The following is a 19,713-nucleotide window of genomic DNA, read 5'->3' on the forward strand; positions in this document are numbered from 1 at the left end:
CGTCACATAGATTCAGTAGAGCAAGAACGACAGGTGGCCCCTGAGTCTGTGTGTGCTGGACCCCTCTCTCCTCCGGCCCCTGGCCCACCTCTGCCTCCCTCTGCCTGCCCAACCCCATCTGGGTGACAGAGGACAAGCAAGAAGTTTCCAGTACGTTCCTCGTTTACTTTATTAAAAGTTAAATAATGTACAGGCTCGTCCTTAGCTGGCTGCCAGCTGTAGGGGATGCAGCTCTTCATGGTCCCAGGATGGAGGTGGTCTACAGCAGCGGTCACCAACTGGTGGCCATGGACCACTAGTGGTCTGTGAGGTCCGAAAGGTTGGCAACCGCTGGTCTAAAGGACCGGTTCTCGCAGCAGCCTCAGCGGGGAGGTCGCAGGAGCCCGTGACACAGCACTTGTTCCTCGGGTGGTACTTGGGCTCTTCGGGGCTGCATCTGCCTGGACCGCCTCATCCCTCAGGCCCCAGGCTTCCCGGCCTCAGTCTTGTCCACACAGGTGACTCCTCTCTGCTGGTCTCGTCTCTCTCCTCTCCTGGTGGGCACCTCTGTTCTACCAGCTGCTCAGGCCTCTGCCTTCTGAGCTCAGCAGCTTCTCCAAACCAGGGAAGGGTCTGCAGGGCCCCAGAGGCCAGAGGAGCTGCTGCCCCAGGACTTAGCACCAGGCACAGAGTCGAGACGCAAGGCTCCCACAGGAGCGAGGACGCTTGCTAGCCTTGAGGGGGGCTTTTCAGCAGAGGCAAGATACCAGGCTGGCATCAGAAGGCATGATGCTCGGGAACAAATGTCCCAGGAAACGAGGTCACAGGGTCCAGGGAGAGGGAAGCTGAGAGCCCTGATGCCTTCTCCGTTCGCTTGAGCTCCTCGAGGGCTTGGGCTTGGGCGTCTGAGCTCCAGGCCTCAGGCACATTAGCCCCTCGGAATGCATGTGTGAGTGGGGGCTGGGTGGGAACAATGGCATATGGGTTAATAGCAGGAAGGGGGCAGGGTGGAGTGGCCTGGACAGGGCATAGGTGACAGGATGGTCTAAGGCCTCTCAGAGCCGAGTGAGGCACAGCTACACAGGCTGTGTCCTGAGAAGTGACTGCCAGCTCCTGTTGGAGTGCTGGGGCTCTCCAGAGGCCCAGGCTGGCCGTACCGGAGTCCAGAGTCTGTCCCCTTTTCTAATTGACAAGATTTACCAGGAGCAGCAGGGACAGTCCCTCCCGTCCTGCCAGGAGCAGGCTCCGCTTCCCAGCTCTCCACAGTCCCCCCTGGTGCACTGAAGCAGTCCTCGGGTTGGGGCACCTGAGAGCCCTCCCTCTCTGACACTGGCCAAGCTGGGTGGGGCCAAGGCCCAGTTGTCCAGGGAAGGAGCAGCAGCTCCGTAGTAGCAGATGTTTGCAGATGCCCTGGTCACCCCCCAAGTCGCTGTGCAGGCTTCAGGTGCCAGCCCCTGGGAGGTGGTGCCATGGTTACTGGGAAGAAGAGGCCATCTGCGTGGAGATGAAGGTCTCGATGACGCTGTGGTTGGATGGCAGCAGGTGGCTGTGGCCGTTGGTGGGCTCGGAGCTCTGGTACAACACCAGGCTGCTGGAGGACACTGCAGAGGCAAACGGAGCTGCTGGCTGCCCACCAAGCTTCTCCTGACCCCTCCCACCCATTCCTGGAGGCACTGGGGGTGGAGGAGGTGGGACCTTGCCCTATTAACCCCAGCAGACTCTGGGGCCACCCAGGGAGTGGCCTCAACATTTTAGTGGAAATGTTAGAGAAGCGCTGGTGACATGGTGAGGTGGTTAATGTTATGTGTCAGCTTGGCTAGGCTGTAGTGTCCAGTCATTGACCCAAAGACTAGTCAAAGTGTTGCTGTGAAGGTGTTCTGTAGATGTGCTTAACACCTACAGTCAGCTGACTTCAGTAAAGATGTCCCTCAGTACTGTGGGTGGGCCTCATCCCGTCAGGTGACGGCCTCGGAGCAAAGCCGAGCTTTCCCAGAGAAGGGTTTCTACCTCCAGACGGCGGCATCAACTCCGCCTGCGTTGCCAAGCTGCCCAACAGCTTTTGGACTTGCCAGTTCCGCAGTCACGTGAGCCAGTTCCTTAAATATGTATGTATCCTGTTGGTTCTGGCTGGGAGAAGCCCAACAGATTCCCATGGTAAGAGAATGGGCTTTGAGTTTGGACCTGGGTTCAAGTCCTGGCGCTGCCACCTAGTAGCTGTCAGAGGTAAGGCCAAGTCCCTCACCTCCCTGAGTGTCTGCCTCTCATCTGAAAAATGACCGTTCCTCACAGGTGAAGCATGGAGCGTGGACCATGAAGCCCTCCCTGCAGCCAGCAGGGCTGGATGGAGGAACCTGAGGCTCGGAAAGGGGCGACAACTTGCCCCAAGTTGCGCATTAGCAGGTGGCCGGCACCCGGACTCTAAAGTGCCTGCTCTTCACCATGACCTTGTAGGGTGCAGGCTTGGATCTTAGGGGGGTGGACATAAATGGGTCCAGTGGGACACGGTGCTGAGCCCACACTCTCTAGCTATGTGGAAACATGAGTCCTTCCGATTTCCCCAGAGATTTCAGAAGTCTGGATTTTTTGTGAAGACTCCTAATTTTTAAATGTTGGCAATGATTCACAGAATGCTAACCCCTGAGCCACACCCACACATCCAGGGGCCACTTCTGGCCACAACCAGCGCAGTTTCCTCCTCTTCCCATGACTTTGTCTTTTTTCCTCCACCCAGTCAATGAGATACGATTCTGTAAGATATGCTCATTTTTCTGTGATTTCACACCGCTCTTGGCTCACTTCAGGGAAGCACAGGGTGCCCTCCAAAACCTGCCGCATTACCCCTGACTCACAGTTTGCCCCGTCAGGGGTGGGGAACCGTTTTTGTGCCCAGGGCCATTTGGATATAAATTCGTGGGCCACACACAATTATCAACTTAAAAATTAGCCTGCTATATTTGGTCAAATGTTTAACTCACGCCTAGTGCCTTGGCAGGGCCCGGCCAAATGATTTCACGGGCCTTATCCAGCCTGCGGGCCGGTCATTCCCACCCCTGTACACACACCCAGCAGGGAAAGGCCGCTCACCTGGGGGGCTGGCGCTAAGCCTGTGGGAAGGCTGCAGGTGCTGGATGCCAGCAGGGTCCTGGCTGGGGATGTGGATGGTGGTGGCCTGAGATGCTGGCGTGTGAAGCCCAGACTCGCTGGAGGCCTCGGTGTCTGAGATGAAGACCTGGAGAACAGAGCCGCCTTCTGAGCCTCAGGGTGTTCTCTGAGGAGGGCCTGAGGGGGTGCAGGGCAGCCCTGGGCCTTACCTGCTTGGTGGGTGTGAGGCTGGCCAGGGCGCTCAGGTTGGTGGTGTCGGTGATGAGCATGGTCTGCAGGCCCGTGTGGGTGTACTGGGCCACCTCAGGCTTGTGGCTGTAAAGGGCTGGCCAGGAGGGAGGAGACAGAAGAGGGTACAGACGTGGCACCCTGGGCAGGGCTGGCCCCCTCCCAGGAGGGCCTCAGGGCTGGGTGCTCTGGGGAAGCGGGGTGTGAGGCCTGGGAAATGGCCTGATGGGGCAGTGGGTAGAGACTCAGGGCTGATTTCCAAAATGGAGCTCCAGATAGAGGGTTTGGACCCCCTCCCCAACTACAGGGGCCGCTCAGCCCCTGCAGAGAGAAGCCGGGAAAGGCCAGGATCCCACACCCAGCTCCGCCCGTCACCTAGACAACAGGTGTGAAAGGGAACAGGAGGCTAACCAGGCCTCAGAGGGGAAGGCCTTGCCCTGTGTCAAGGGGCAGCAGGGCGGAGGGCAGCATATGTCCATGGCCAGGATGCCTCCGAACGTAACCCCAGTTTCACCTCACAGCCACCCGCACACAGACACCAGTAGAAAACTCATACTCTCACCTTGACAGATAAAACCATAGCCACCCACATAACATAAAGGCATGCCCTCAATCAGATGCACACAGGGATACGCACAGGCCCACAGCCCTGTACCCCCAAGTCCCAATTCCAAAAACGGTTTCGTAAGGTTGGCACTTTGGTGGCAGAATCTGACCTGAGCCTGAAGTGAGGTTATTTAAGTCTATTTTTATTATTACCTTTGAAATATGTTTTTATTGACTTCAGAGAGAAAGGGAGAGGGAGAGAGAAACATCAATGATGAGAATAATTGATCTGCTGCCTCCTGCACGCCCCCTACTGGGGATTGAGCCCATACCCCAGGCATGTGCCCTGGACTGGAATTGAACCTGGACCCTTCAGTCCGCAGGCCGATGCTTTATCCACTGAGCCAAACCAGCTGGGGCTATTTAAGTCTTTATTAATCTACTTGATGAAATTCTACTTTTTGCTGCACAAATTGTAGGGCTTGGTGACAGTGTTAACCCCAAAGGCTGCTGGGAGAGTTATGTAATCTATGGTATGTTCCCTATATTAACCTTTGAAAATCTGAAACTAGTTAATTCTGAAATACATATGGCCCCAAGGGTTTAGGCAGGGGTCCTCAAACTTTTTAAACGGGGCCAGTTCACTGTCCCTCAGACCGTTGGAGGGCCGGACTATAGTTTAAAAAAAAAACTATGAACAAGTTCCTATGCGCACTGTGGGCCCGGGACGAGTCGGCTGCTAAGCAGGACAGGCAGTGGCACCCGGCGGGCCGGATAAATGTCCTCGGCGGGCCGCATGTGGCCTGCGGGCCGTAGTTTGAGGACGCCTGGTTTAGAGAAAGACTCTAGCCTGTGTTCCCACGTGTGGGCATACCCCACAAATACCTAGATGTGTTTCCATTCATACATGCACACACATGGCCACACGTATTCACACATGGAAACACGTTCTGGCCACAGACACTCACCTGAGCCCCCTCAGAGCCCCCTCCATCACAAGCACTCACACTTGTACCAAACACACACACAGGCCACAGGATCTGCGAGGTCCCCTCCCCCTGTGCTCACCGTGGGGGCTCTGCAGCTGGGCCATGGTGGCCATGAAGGGGTTCTGGGCCATGTGGCTCTGCACAGGAGACATGAGTGGCTGCTGGTAGGAAGGGTGCAGCGGCTGGGAGAACTGCACAGGCTGCAGGGTGGCCAGGCTGCTGCCCATGCTGTTGATGACTGGCACACTCTGTGCCTGTGTGGAGGCCAGACCTGGAGTGCGAGGGGCAGGAGTCAGCCAGGCCACCACATCCACTGCCTCCCCGGGCCCGCTGGGGCACCTCCGTCCCCCCTGCCTCCCAGAGCCAGTGTGCTGGGGGAGGAGGAGAGGCGGACAGGAAATTCCTTTGCCCTAGAACCTGTCACTAACTCGTGGCCCTGGCAAGTCACTCCCCTTCTCTGAGCCTCTGGCTCATTATATGGGCAGGAGGTGGGTCTAACGGGGTTCCCTGGAGCCCTGGGCTTAGTTCTGCGTTCCTCTCCCATCAGCTCCCATCTGTCTTATATACTATTGAGCGTCTGCATAATAGTTCCTGTAAGTAAAGTCCTCCGGGCTTCAAAGAAAAGCCTAAAGCCTAGAACACATGGTCCCCTCCTGCTGCTCCGTCTTCCCCACGGCCGTTTCGTCTCAGGAGGCACTGTGTGGCTTATGCATTGTTTACTGTCTGCCTCCCCACCGGAGCCGCTGAGGTCTGGGCCTGTCTGGGTTACGTGTGTATCACCAGTGCAGCACAGAGCCTGGCACAGAGCAGGCAGTGAGTGATGAGTGAGAGAGCGAATGGTCCCAGAGGTGCTTGGGCTCTGTGCCCCCGCCCGCCAGCTTACCAATGACCAGAGTGGAGGCGCCTGTGTTGGTGAACGTAGAGCCCAGGGAGGCAGGCTCCCCAGGCCCGATGGTCATGACCCCGGGAAGCGAGGCCATGATGAGGTTCTGGGGCTGCTGGCTGAGGCCTGGGGATGTCTGCTCCAAGCTGTGCAGTGCTGTCAGGGTGCTGACTGGGGGCAGAGGACCCCCAGTTGCTGAGACCTTGGAGGGGAAACCAAGCTGAGTGAGGACTGCTTTTCCCCACCAAGGGAAGATGGGGTTGGAAGGGTCTTACCCACCTGGGGGTGGGGTGGGGGGACACTCACCAGCTTGGCTTCAGTGCTCAGCAGGCTGTGACTGGGCTCCAGGCCTGTGGGGGACACTTGGTGCAAGGGTGTGGACACTGTTACCAAGGAACTGGCACTGCTTGAGGGCACTTCCGCCCCCTCACTGGTTGCAGGTTGTCCATAGCGCACACCTGGAGGGGGAGCAGTGTGCAGCCTCAGCACCCCACTTTCCTGCCCTCCAGGGGCCTCATTGGCTTGCTTTCTTTATGCAGCCAGCAAACTGGGCTGGCATGTCCGCCTCCTACCAGGCTCTGTGCTGGCTGCATCCAACTCATGAACACAAGGGCTGCATTTCATTAGCTCCATGCCCCCCTGCCCAGGCTACACCGACATGCAGTAGGTGCTCAATAAAACAATTGAACCGAACTGAACTGAAGCTAATAAACTGCAGCAAACTGAGTTGAATAGAAATAATTGGAATTAGTTTAATGAAACTGAATCTAGTTGAATTGAACCTGAAATACATTGAGCTTGAGTTTAATTGAATTGAATCAAATTGATTTGGATTGAATCGAACTGAGCCATACAAAATTAACTGAATTTCCTTGAATTTTATTAATCAAACTGAGTTGATTGGCAATAGGATTGGATTAAACAGCACCAAATCTAAATGAACAAATTGGATTATAATAAACAGAGTAGAATTGACCTGAAATGAATTGAGTTTATTTGATCTGAAATGAATGAATTGAATTGAACCCAACTCAGAGTGAATGGAGTGGAGTGGATGGATTTGAGTGGAGTGGATGACATGTTGGGGTCAGTGGAGTGGAGAGTAATAGAGTGGATAGAATAGTGTAAATACACTGAGTGGCCAGATTATTATGATCTCTGAACGCATAATAATCTGGCCACTCAGTGTATATATCCTATCTAATAAAAGAGTAATATGCAAATTAACCACCACTCCACTACACCCACAAGCCACGCCCACCAGCCAATCAGGAGCGAGTATGCAAATTAACCCAACCAAGATGGCTGCGGCCATGGAGAGAGCAGGAGGCTTGGGTTTCCCCAGCAATGGAGGAAGCCAAGCTTTCTGCACACCCTGGCAGGCCCAGGCCTCCACCCAAGGCTACAAAGATTCAATTATAGAAGATAAATAAATCCCAACAAAAATGGCAGCAGCCAAGGAGCTGGAGAGAGCAGGAGGCTTGAGTTGCCCCTGGCGATGGAGGAAGCCAAGCTTCTGCAGCCCTGGCCTGCCTTGGTCTCTGCTCAAGGCTACAAAGTTTCAATTATAGAAGATAAATAAATCCCAGGTACCAGGGCCTCCACTTGGGTCGCCAGGGGGTGTGGCCGGCCTGCAAACCACCACAGGCCCCTTGCCCAGGCCACCCCACACCCCAAGGGAACCCCCACCCTGATGCAGGACACCCTTCAAGGCAAACCAGCCGGCCCCCACCCGTGCACCAGGCCTGTATCCTATCTAATCAAAGAGTAATATGCAAATTGACCATCACTCCAACACACAAGATGGCTGCCCCCATGTGGTCAAAGATGGATGCCCCCATGTGGACACAAGATGGCCAGCAGGGGAGGGCAGTTGGGAGGGACCAGGCCTGCAAGGGAGGGCAGTTGAGGGCGATCAAGCCTGCAGGGGAGGGCAGTTAGGGGTGACAAGGCTGGCGGAGGAGGGAAGGTGGGGGCAACTGGGCCTGCAGGGAAGGGCAGTTGGGAGGGACCCAGGCCTGCAGGGGAGAGCAGTTGGGGGGACAGGCCTGCAAGGGAGGGCAGTTAGGGGCAAACATGCTGGCAGGGGAGCAGTTAGGCATTAATCAGGCTGGCAGGGGCATGGTTAGGGGGTGATCAGGCTGGCAAGCAGAAGCGGTTAGGGGCAATCAGGAAGGCAGGCAGGTGAGCAATTGGGAGCCAGCAGTCCTGGATTGTGAGAGGGATATCCGACTGCCCATTTAGGCCCAATCCTACCAGCATCGGGCCTAAACAGGCAGTTGGACATCCCTCAAGGGGTCCCAGATTGGAGAGGGTGCAGGCTGGGCTGAGGGACACACCCACCTCATGCATGAATTTCACTGGGCCTCTATGTGTGTGTGTGTGTGTGTGTGTGTGTGTGTGTGTGTGTGTGTATACATATATATATTAGAGGTCCGGTGCATGAATTCATGTATGGGTGGGGTCCGGCCAGCCTGGCCAGGGGGAGGGGACATGGGCGGTTGGCCATCCTGCCTGCTGGTCAAACTCCTGCTCGAGGGGACAATTTGCATATTAGCCTTTTATTATATAGGATCTACACTGAGTGGCCAGATTATTATGTGTTCAGAGATCATAATAATCTAGCCACTCAAGGTAAAGTGGAGTGGAACCAAACTGAAGTGCTAAGAGGTTTGGGTAACTTTTGCCACTGGGATGGTGCTCCCCAACTCTCCCACCCACCCCCTTTTCCCTCCACCCACTGTCCCAATCCCCCTGCCCACATAGCACTCACCGTGGACCTTACTGGGGGAGAGGGCAGATGGGGGCAGGCCAGGGGAGCTGTGGGCGGGCAGTGCAGGGCCTGGGCCTGGCCCCGACGGCGGCCCGCTGTATGTGTCCATGGCCAGCTTGTGTCGAAAGGCTTCTTCCTTGCGCCGATTGGCAAACCAGTTGTAGACACGCACCTCTGTGACAAGGTTGGAGCCCAGCCCCTGTGCCTGTGATGGTGACACCCCCCTCTGGATGCACTCGGCCCTGCAGAAATAGCCACTGTGAGCCACCAGCCCAGGCGCAAAGGAGCCCTGTCCTGGGCCTGGGGAGTTCTGAGAAGTAGGGCTCTCCCTGAGTGTTTGAGGCTAGCGCCTGGGTTACGGTCCCACTTCTGCTCTGTGACTGTGTGACTTAGTCTCTCAGTGTCTCTAATCATAAAGTGAGCAGAATAACCATCGGGCTGTAGTGAGGATGAAAGAGATGCGTACCCACTCAAAATTGCTTGGATTGGGGTGGATGTATGTCAGAAATAGGGCTAGGTTTCAGACACTGAGCCCGAGTTGAGACGGGGAGCCTCCCTCAGGACCCAGAGCCACCCTCCCCTTCCCTAGCCTTGCCCTGCCCAGACCCAACCAGCCCTGCTGCCCGCCGCCCTCCTACCTGTTGCACTCCTCCACCAGTGCCTCTCGCTCCTCCTTGCTGGGGTTCTTCTGCCTCTCATAGGCCTGGAACAGGATCTGCTGGGATGCTGGGCCCCATTTGAAACGGTTCCTCCGTCCCTTCTTGGTTGGCAGCTCATCTCCCGTGGGCTCCTCAATCAGCCCCCCCTGCCCAGCGTGGGTGAACTCTGTAGGCACGGGCAGCTGTGAGCAGAGCACCAGCCACTCCCACCTTCCCCGCCTCAGATCCTGACCACACTCCTGATTCTTTCTCATTCCCAGGGGCCGAGTCAGAGCAGCTTACAGCTAGAGCTTGGAAATCCTCTAATCCAGTGAGGACAGATACACAGCACACGTGCCACCATGTTCGTAACCCGTGTCCAAGGCAGGCATCACTAATCAACCCCTGCACACTTTTCTACTGAGCCAAGCTCTAATCTCACTAGGCTCCAGGTAAGCATCAGCATTTGTTCACATTTGACACATATGCCATCCCATTTTACAGGTGAAGTTCAGGGAACTAAATATTTCTCTAAGGCCCCGACCGGTTTGGCTCAGTGGCTGGAGCGTTGGCCTGCGGACTCAAGGGTCCCAGGTTCGATTCCGGTCAAGGGCATGTACCTTGGTTGCGGGCACATCCCCAGTGGGGAGTGTGCAGGAGGCAGCTGATCGATGTTTCTCTCTCATCGATGTTTCTAACTCTCTATCCCTCTCCCTTCCTCTCTGTAAAAAAAATCAATAAAATGTATTTTAAAAATAAAAAAGAAAAATAAATATTTCTCTAAGGTTGCACAGAGTCGAACAGAAAATGGAAGCATGTCTCCTGAGTAGATTCAGAGCTATGTTCAACATTCCAGACTGGGATGCATTCCAAAGCCTAAAGGGCATTGTTCGCCAGGAGAGAAAAGATCCACCAGCCTTGTCAACTGGTTTCACTTTAATGGAAACGAGTCCGTCAGCGTATCCCTGAGCAGGCCACCAAGGGCATGGGACAGACAGGTGCCAGGGCGTTTTATGAACGGGAGGAAGGGAGGTTCTGAGCCAGGCATCTGTGGATATGGCTAGCATGGGCCTAAAATTACTCCAGAAGGGGGTTTGCAAGACTGGGACTGCTTTAGGACTAGGACATCTAATTTTTATTGTAAAGTCTTTCTTGTATTTTTTCTTCTTAACTAAGTGTGTATTGTCTTTTAAAAAGGTGGGTGATTGCCCTCGCCAGTTTGGCTAGGTGGATAGAGCATCAGCCTGCGGACTGAAGGGTCCCAGGTTTGATTCTGGCCAACGGCACATGCCTGGGTTGCAGGCTCGATCCCCAGAAGGGGGCGTGCAGGAGGCAGCTGATCAATGGTTCTCTCTCATCACTGACGTTTCTATCTCTCCCTCTCCCCTCCTCTCTAAAGTCAATTAAAAGATATATATTTTTAAAAGCTGGATAATTAATGAAAAGAAATATTAGAAATTACTTTATACATAGGCAGGCTCAAAAGTGTGAACGTGCGCTTGGGATCTGGTGGGGGACGAGGCCTGAGGGAGGAAGTCCACCCTCCCTGAATGGTAGTGCGCCCAGGTCTTCCCAGGTTTGCAGGGGAGGATTCCCTGAGCACCCGCCTCGCCTCTGAGCCTTCACACATGCCGTTCCTTCTGCCCGAAACGCCCTTCCCTAATCTCCATGGGTCAAAATTCAACTCGCACTTTAAGGCCGAGTCTAAAGGCCACACTGTTAGTGTGAACCCGCCTGTGCCCTGCCTCCCTGCGGAAGAATAGATTTCTCTCTCCCCTGCCGCCAGCTCAACCCTTGGAAATAGACTTTGGGTAGCACTGCCCGGGCCGGGCACACTGCGGGGGGCTGTGAACTACAGCTACGGCTGTTCTCGCTATGCTACAGTACACGTCCCACCATATCACACGGTCTCTCTCCTTCCCCGCCAGCAGCTCCGGAAGGCAGGGCCCAGCTTATCCATCATTGGATGCCCAGGACCTGCCGACTTCCCTCTCCCAGAGTGCCTTGCGCAGGATAGAAATAAACGCTGGATGGGTCCCGCTGATCCTCCCTGAGCTGCCTGTCCGAGAAACGGGGTGGGGAAGCTCCTAGCACCCTCCCCGCCCCCCGCCCCGGGCTGCAGAGCGCCCAGGGCCCGTCAGGAAGACAGGCTGCGGGGGTTACTTACGCTGAGCCACCTCTCGCTGCTTGCGGACGTACCAGGTGTACAGGGCGGCTCGCTTCTGCGTCTTCATGGGGGTGCCCTTGTTGAGGTGCTGGGACAGGTGCGACTGGTTGAGGCCGGTGGTGTCGACCACCTCCCGCTGCGGGATGTTGTGCTGCTGCAGGTAGGACTTGACCATCTTCGCCACGCGCCACGGGTCCTCCCTGGGAGAACAAGAGCAGGGCCCGCTCAGTGGGGTGGGGGACCCTGCAGGCAGGGCTGGGGGTCCGGGTGCGAGGATCCCTGCCCACACTGGGGGTGGGATTGTGGATGAAAGCAGACCCTGACTCGGGTATGACTCACGCCAGGACACAGGGACCCTGACACAGACGGGGGAAGGGACATGAAACACGCAGCCACGGGGAAATATGTCCCAGGCCCAGCCAGCCCCACAGACACAGAGCAGGTGCCAGTTTAGAAATGGTGACAGACACATGGCCACGGACATATGGACAGGCTCCCCTGGGGCGCACAAGCCTGATGGGGAGGGGCCTCACCTGTGGGCCTCCTTTAAAGGGCCCTCTCCCACCTGGCACTGTCGTTTGTGGCTGTGCCTTATCCACGGAGAGAGACTGTCAACACAGTGAGGGCAGGGACTGCCTGGTTTTCAGCTCCCACGGGCCTGACACCTATTATGCCCTTGGTGAATGCATGGACTCACCACGAAGGAATGAGTGGGTGGGTGAGTGGGTGGGTGGGTGGGCGGATAGTTGGGTGGGTAGGTAGATGGATGGGTGGATGAGTGAGACCTATTAGGGGGAAAAAATTAGATCTGAAAAGGAGAGAAATAGGATTCTCTCACTTTACAGTCCGGGCCACTGAGGCTAAGGGCACTTGTGTCACTTGCATCTCTTGCCCAAGGTCACGGGCCAGCCCAGCAGAGACACTGAGGCTATCAGGGAAAATCACAGAGGGCAATGCCTCCTATAATCTGCACTACCCCAGGCGGTGGGCCAGCTGGTCCCCCAGCACCTGGGCAGGCGCTGGGTCTCAGCCGCCTCAGGTGCAGGGGGCAGGGGCCAGAGGTGGACTTGTAAGAAAAATGTGCATGTCTGGGCACCAGAATCCTCCTCTTGGGGCTGAGATTCTCTCCCTGGAGACTGGGGACCTGAGGCCACCTGTGGTCCGTATTTCTGTCCCCTGGTCACTGTGGAAAGGAAGGGGTCAGATCGCCTCTGCTATGTATATTCTCTCTCCCTGCCCTGCTCCGGCCCAGCCGTCTCCCCTTGTCCTGTCCCGAGCCTCTCTTCCAAATACATGTCAGAGAAGAGCAGCTCCGACACCAGAGCCGAGACAGACTGGGATTGGAACCCCGGGCTGCCAGGGTCCAGAGCCCGTGTTCTCACGCCCTCGCTCAGCAGTTTATTCTAGAATTGGAGGCTGCTGGTATGTGCATATGTCGCAAATGGCATGTGTAGGAGGCGATTCGTCACCATGTGGCTTGGCCACAGCAAAAGATTGGAAACCACCAAAAAGGGTGCTGATTAACTAAATTGTGGGGCCTCCGGTCAGCACCTGTGGACACCCACTGGGGATGCTCGGTAAGTGCTCAGGTGGAGCCATTTGTCTGGCAGGTTTGCTGGGCTGCTACCGCGAAACACTTAAAATGGGATAAGAGATTTCTACATATTTGTGTTTGCATGACACAGTGGAAGGTCACAGAAGGAACTGGAGACACAGTGGCCTTGGGGGGAATGGAGTGTTGAGGACAGGGAAGGGGCAGTTTTTTGTTACTGGTCCACACTTTTAAAATTATGTAACATCCTATCTAATAAAAGAGTAACATGCAAATTGACTGTACCTCCACTACTCCCACAAGCCACGCCCACCAGCCAATCAGGAGTGAGTATGCAAATTAACCCAACCAAGATGGCTGCGGCCACAGAGAGAGCAGGAGGCTTGGGTTTCCCCGGCGATGGAGGAAGCCAAGCTTTCCGCCTGCCCTGGCCTCCGCTTAAGGCTACAAAGTTTCAATTATAGAAGATAAATAAATCCCCCCAAAAATGGTGGCAGCCACGGAGCTGGAGAGAGCAGGAGGCTTGAGTTGCCCCTGGCTATGGAAGAAGCCAAGCTTCTGCAGCCCTGGCCTGCCTTGGCCTCTGCTCAAGACTACAAAGTTTCAATTATAGAAGATAAATAAATCCCAGATACCAGGGCCTCTGCATGGGTCGCCAGGGGGCGTGGTCGGCCTGCAAACCACCACAGGCCCCTCGCCCAGGCCGCCCCACGCCTCAAGGGAACCCCCACCCTGATCTGGGACACCCTTCAGGGCAAACCAGCTGGCCCCCACCCGTGCACCAGGCCTCTATCCTATCTAATCAAAGAGTAATATGCAAATTGACCATCACTCCAACACACAAGATGGCTGCCCCCATCCACATCAAAGATGACTGCCCCCATGTGGACACAAGATGGCCACCACAAGATGGCCAGCAGGGGAGGGCAGTTGGGAGGGACCAGGCCTGCAAGGGAGGGCAGTTGGGGGCAAAAAGACTGGCAGGGGAGCAGTTAGGCATCAATCAGGCTGGCAGGGGAGTGGTTAGGGGGTGATCAGGCTGGCAGGCAGAAGCGGTTAGGGGCAATCAGGAAGGCAGGCAGGCAAGCCGTTGGGAGCCAGCAGTCCTGGATTGTGAGAGGGATGTCCGACTGCCCGTTAAATGGGCAGTCGGACATCCCTTGAGGGGTCCCAGATTGGAGAGGGTGCAGGCTGGGCTGAGGGACACATACCCCCCGTGCACGAATTTCATGCACCGGGCCTCTAGTGTTATATAATACCCAACAGATGCTTATATACTATTTAAAACTGAATTCTAAAAAAGGAAACGCAAACACCCTCAGTGCTCTGAAGCTCACCCCCACTGCCTCTCCCCCAGCCCTTCTCGCTGTCCTCAGAGGACCAGCCTGCCTGTCCCCTGGCAATGCCCTCTGCACCGAGGGCACGCAGAGCCTCCCACCAGCTTTGGCCCTCTCACTGCAGCGCCCACAGGCAGAGAGGCAAGGCAGGAGGGACAGCGGAACGTGAGCTGGTTGCAGCCAGCGCAGCAGCGTCCGTCTGGGTAAATGACAGCCGTGAGACCAGTGTTTCTTGAGTATGTGCTGTGAGCTAGGCGCTGTGCGAGAGCCGGTCATCTAAATCTGACAGCTGCCTTAGGAAGTCAGTACGACTCCTATGTTCATCTTACGGGTGAGGAAACCGAGGCTCAGACAGGTGAGCCTCACTTGTCCAAGGGACTCAAGAATATTTACTTTGCCCAGACCCCCCAGACTCTCCCCAAGCTCCTCCCTCCTGCTCCCAGGCGCCTCTCCTGTCCACCTCCCCCACTCCCGGGTGCCAGTCACAGCTAGGAGGGAGGGCAGTACAAAGTCCAGCGTGTGATCCATGGCAAACATGCTTATCTGATTCTGGAGCTGGGCTACGGATGGCCTCCCGCCTCCCCCACTGCAGTCATCACCCTCCTGAGCAACCCTCCCCTCTCCCTCTCTCTCCCTCCCCCTCCCTCCCCCTTTCTTCTCCAGAATGAGCTCAGTCTTGCTCTCAACAAGGCCTCTCCTGGCTCAAATGAAAGATTAACTGTCACCGTCCAGCTGACTCCGTGTGTGTGTGTGTGTGTGTGTGTGTGTCTCCCTCCCTCCCCGTCTCCTTCCCTCTCCTGTCTCTATGTCTCTCTGTTGTTCTCTCTGTCTCCTCCCCCTGCCCCCACCCCCGCCACACCCCATACACTAAGTCTCCAAGGACATGACTCTTCGGGACAGTTTCTCCAACTCAGAACTAGGAGGCCAGTCTCCAGATATCCCCACCTTCACCCTCATAGGCTCCAAAGTTAAACCAGCCTGGGCTCCAGTCCCACCACCACACCCTAGCCAGCCCCTGAGGTGTGCATGCCCACGCCTCCTCTAAACATGGTAAACCCACGCCTGCCTCGGGGCTCCTGGGAGAACGGAATGAGTTTCCAAGAAGAGTGAAACGCTTGCAGGGCCTGGCACACAGTAGTGCTCAGTGAACGGAACAGCATTGTTACAAGCATCATCATGCAGTCCTGGGACCCGAGGCCCTGCGATTTCAGTGCGTCCAAGGTTGAGCGGGAGGCCACCCTGAGGCCACGCGTGTGGAGGGAAGCGGAGTTCCCAATGGGGGCCCTGCGGTCTCAGTGTGAATCTCAGCTGTGCCTGTTCTCCCGGTGGTCTTGAGAAGTTGCTTAGCCTCCGTGTGCCTCAGTTTCCTCAACTGTGATATGGAGCTAACAGTAAATATCTCACAGGAGGAGGAAAGGAGTCAAACACATTTGTAAGCCCCGCTGATCTCTGAGGCGCGCGTGGAAGTGAGTTGATGGTGAAGCTGAACAGCCAGAATGACTAGGGAGGGTAAGGAGGGAGATGAACGTATCACGGACAGACGTGCAACCTGGAGGGTGCTGTGCGGAGTGTGTGGCAAGTCCTGGCCTGACTGCTTTGCAAGACCTTGGGCAAGTCGCTTTGCCTCTCTGAGCCTTCATTTGCTCACCTGTAAAACGGGACCACTCCTAATAGCCACCATCTATTACCACGTATGCGCACCCCATATTATCATGTCATCTCCGCCTTGTAGAGGAAACTGGGGCTCAGAAAAGTGAAATCACCTGCCTGCGCTAGAGTTGGGGAGCTGGGATTCGAACCCAGGCAGGCTGGCCTCAGTCAGGGATATCCCACCTTGGCCACTGAATTTCTGGGTCCCAGCGCGTTGGTACTGTCCAATGGAGAGGATAGAGACCTCCAAGGTTGAGGTTTGAGCTGTTCAAGGACAGGGAGGACCCAGCAGGATACCCAGGCAGGAGCCCCAGGTACAGGTTCCTCCCTTGGCCATAGGAGCAGGTGTCCCAGGGCCTCAGAATCCTGGTCACTCATTCATTCGTGTGTGCGGGCTGGACAGTAAGGGTAAGAGTGCTGAACTAGGCCACAGGAACCCTGCCCTTGAAGAGCTTCTGTTTTCATGGCAGAAGATAGAAAACCAAGTAATGATAAGAGTGACTGGGATAGAGCCTACCTTGAGATGAGGCAGTCAGGGAGGGCCTCCCTGAGGAGGTGACATTTGAACAAAAGGAAGAGAAGGAATTGGCCATGGGAAGATCTGGAAAGAGGGTTCCAGGCAGAAGGAGCAGCATGTGCAAAGGCCCTGAGGTGGGAATCAGCAGAGTGAGTGTAACTGGAGGAAAGTGAGGGGGGGGGGCAGTCCCTCGGAAAGAGGTCAGGAGTTTGAATTCCAGTCGTTGTCCAGGTAGGGCCAAGAAGAGACTTGCCCAAGGTCACACAGTGAACTGAGGGTGGAGAGGTGCTGTGGACTCAAGCACAGGGCACCTGGGGAGACCTGGGCCGCAGGACCCACCCTGTCTCTTCCCACCCACTGTCTTCTCCAGAGCAGTGACTTCCACTGGAAGTCCTCCACCCAGGCCTTCATCTGGGGTCCCCCACCCCTCTCCTTCCTGCGCCCTGAGACCACAGGCCCCACTCTATCCCCTCAGGGTGGTTTCAGGTCCCTTTTGTTACCTGAACAATAAGTAACCCAGGTAGTTAGTTATAAACTCCGCAGGAACAAGGAGCTGGTTGATAATTTATAGCAACATCTCAAATTTAAATGGAAAGTAAATAGCATGCTGTTAGCATTAAAGAAAACCCAGTCTGGGCGGGCGGGGAGCTCTCCAGCCTCCTCTTAGCTTGGGCACCTCACTCTCCCCAGCCCCTTCTCCAAGCTGGTGTGAGCCCCTTTCCTCTACTCCTCTGCTCAGCTGGCTTCTCCAGGTCTCCCCCATCTCCCCTGCATCCTCTCCCCATCTCCCCTGCGTCCTCTCTTTCTCAACGTCTTCCCTCTCTCCCTCAGCTTCCAGGGAGCACTTTGACCTCTGCTCCCCCCTCAAGTGTGTGGATCAAGCCTCCCCCACCCACCAACCCACCAAAGGGACTGCTGAGCAAGAGGCCCCACCCACAGGTAAGAAGGCCCTTGGCACCCCATCTCCCACTCCCACCTGAAAGCCCCCATTCCCATGGGGGTCCTGAGCAGGTCTGGCCCAGCCCCAGCCCCAGCCCAGCTGCCCTCACCCTGGGTCGGCCTTGCCTGCCCCTTTGCCCCTCCCCTGCAGCCCAGCAGGGGCCTTTGCCCTCCACTTCCTGCCAAGTCAGGGGGCTATCTACCCCCCTACCCCCCGCCCCTGCCGGCCCTCACGGCCAGCCGACCCTGAGGACTCCAGCGGGGACCGGCCCTCCCCCACCCTAAACTGGGATCAGGACCTTGGACAGGAAAGAGATGATCCCCTGGAGAGTGTCTTGGGACTCTTCCTCAGAGCCGCTGCTCACCCCCAGCTGGCCCCGGCCCCCAGTCCTGGTGATTAAGAGCACTTAACAGAATGGGTGAGAAGTCCCAGCTGGGTGGCCTTAATCAAGCTACTTCCCTTCTCTGGGCCTCAGTTTCCTCATCTGTGAAGCAGACTTATCCACAGCTTCCTCCCGGGGTTCAGTCTCTACGTTATCACAGTTTAACACGTGAAACCTCAGCATAGCCCCCAGCTCTTAGGATGGAGGCTTTGGAAGGGGAAGTTCTCGCAGCCCCTTGCCCCCTTTCCCCACCCCCACCCCAGCGCTCCCCACCCCCATCCCCCGCTGGGTGGGAGGTTCATTGGCCCAGGCCTTCCCAGGCCACCATCCCTACAAGTTAATGATCACAGGCCTTATCAGAGCCTTTTGCCGTTTATAAATTTATGAAACAAAAGGGAAATAATAAAGCCTGTGGGTAATATGTAACCAAGTTAGCTCTGCTGAGGAGAGGGGAGGCACAGGCTCAGCCCCACTCCGTTCTCCGGGAGATGGGGAGCCAGCCAGTGGGTGGGGTACAGCGGGGAGGTCTCCATGGTGCCTGCTGGTGAGGTGGAGGCCTGAGGTTGTGCTGGGAAGGAGTGAGCTCCTGCCCTGAGGCTGCATCTCCCTCAGGTAAGAGAGACCTGGCTGAATGCTGAGTCCCCAGGCGACCAGGGGCGCCCCCAAAGCCCCAGCGCTGCCCTCCCCAGCGGTGCTTCCTGGCCCGGAGCTTGCAATCTGAATGCTGACCGGGAAGTTAGGGCTTGGGGCACGGGAAGGGCTGTGGTGGCTAAAAGGCCCTCTGTTCTCAGGCCCTTGATCAAGTCTCCTGCTTTCCCCACCCTGGGCTCCCCTGGGCGCAGCACTTCCCAAGTCCTGGGCTGAAGGCGGCTCCTGGGGACGCGGGCTCCGCGGAGGACCTGAGCTCCTGGGCCCGGTCCCCTTCCTGACAACTGGCTACAGGCCACGGCCGGGCACTCGGCCTGGGCAGGGCTGTCGGGGCTGAGGGTGGGCTCCTGGGCCCTGGGAGCCGGGGCAGGGGGTTCTTACTGCAGCAGGCTCTCCACCACGGCCTTCTGATGGGCCGCCTCCTCGGGGCTGAGGTTCTCCAGCTCCTTGAGGATGGGCGGCGTGAAGTCTTCCCCGTCGTCGTCCGTCTCATCCTCAGAGCCTCTCGTCTCCCCCAGCCCGTTGGGCAGCTCGGCCAGCTCCCCTCGACCGCCGCAGGACTCCCCCTTGTCCAGGGAGCCATCTCCAGCCAGCAGGTAGGGCCCCGGCTCGCCCAGGGCCTGGATCAGCGCCTCTTTGCTGAGGCCCGACTCCAGCAGGGCCGCCAGCAGCTCCGTCTGCAGCTGGCTCAGCTTGGAAACCATGGCTCCACTGCCACGGCCACGCGGCCGGGCCACCAGCTGGCGGCCTCCCTGCGCCGTGGGCTGTCTGCTTGCTGGCCCGGCGGCAGGCAGGCACAAACCACGCTCCTTGCGCCCACAGCCCCCCAAAACCCCACTCGCCAAGTCCTGTGGGTGCCCCCAGCCCCCAACCCTGGCCCCAGCGGCCCGTGAACCAGGGCCCCTGCCCGCTCTGTTTACATTGGAGCCGGGGAAATTCTCCAAGGTTCATATTTATCCGTGCGCTTCGCGCAGGGACTGAACTTTGGACTTCAGCCCTGCAAAGTGCAGGCCTCATGGCAGCACAGAGCGACAGTGAGCCATGGCCTCAGTGGGAGTGGGCAGAGCCCAGGGTGGGGGAGGCGGCGGCGGGGGCCCAGGGAGCTGGGGTGGAAGGTGCTGGGAGCCACAGAGGCCTCGCTGAGCAGCATCCGCACCCCCGTCTCCCTCCTCCCCCCCCCCCCCCCCCCCCCCGCCAGAACCTGGTTGTAGGGGGTCAGGCTGAGGCAGGAACGAAAGCAGCAGGTTTCTCTTAGAAACAGAAGCAGCAGGGAGTTTTAGCAGGTGGGCCAGCTCTTCTCAAAGGCAGGGCAAGGTCACCGCCATTTTGGACCTACCCTCTCAGGCCTGACACCAGGCCTCCCCAGAGCAAAAGCTGTGACT

At 56.9% G+C, this 19,713-nt stretch overlaps 1 protein-coding gene across 1 annotated transcript; it reads right to left on the reverse strand.

The window, feature by feature from the left end:
• Positions 1-147: 147 nt before the first annotated feature.
• Positions 148-19,254, reverse strand: HNF1A (HNF1 homeobox A). The gene is made up of 10 exons (XM_080650085.1): positions 18,713-19,254; positions 11,306-11,505; positions 9,139-9,325; positions 8,501-8,742; positions 6,034-6,185; positions 5,728-5,929; positions 4,924-5,115; positions 3,291-3,406; positions 3,064-3,208; positions 148-1,580 (listed from the first exon to the last, which is right to left on the reverse strand). The coding sequence occupies exons 1-10, from the start codon at positions 19,033-19,035 to the stop codon at positions 1,453-1,455; spliced, it is 1,887 nt and encodes a 628-aa protein (XP_080506211.1). The 5' UTR covers positions 19,036-19,254; the 3' UTR covers positions 148-1,452.
• Between the last annotated feature and the right edge of the window lie 459 nt (positions 19,255-19,713).

The sequence above is a fragment of the Plecotus auritus genome (assembly GCF_963455305.1).
Source record: "Plecotus auritus genome assembly, chromosome: 13".
Classification (NCBI taxonomy): Eukaryota; Metazoa; Chordata; class Mammalia; order Chiroptera; family Vespertilionidae; genus Plecotus; species Plecotus auritus.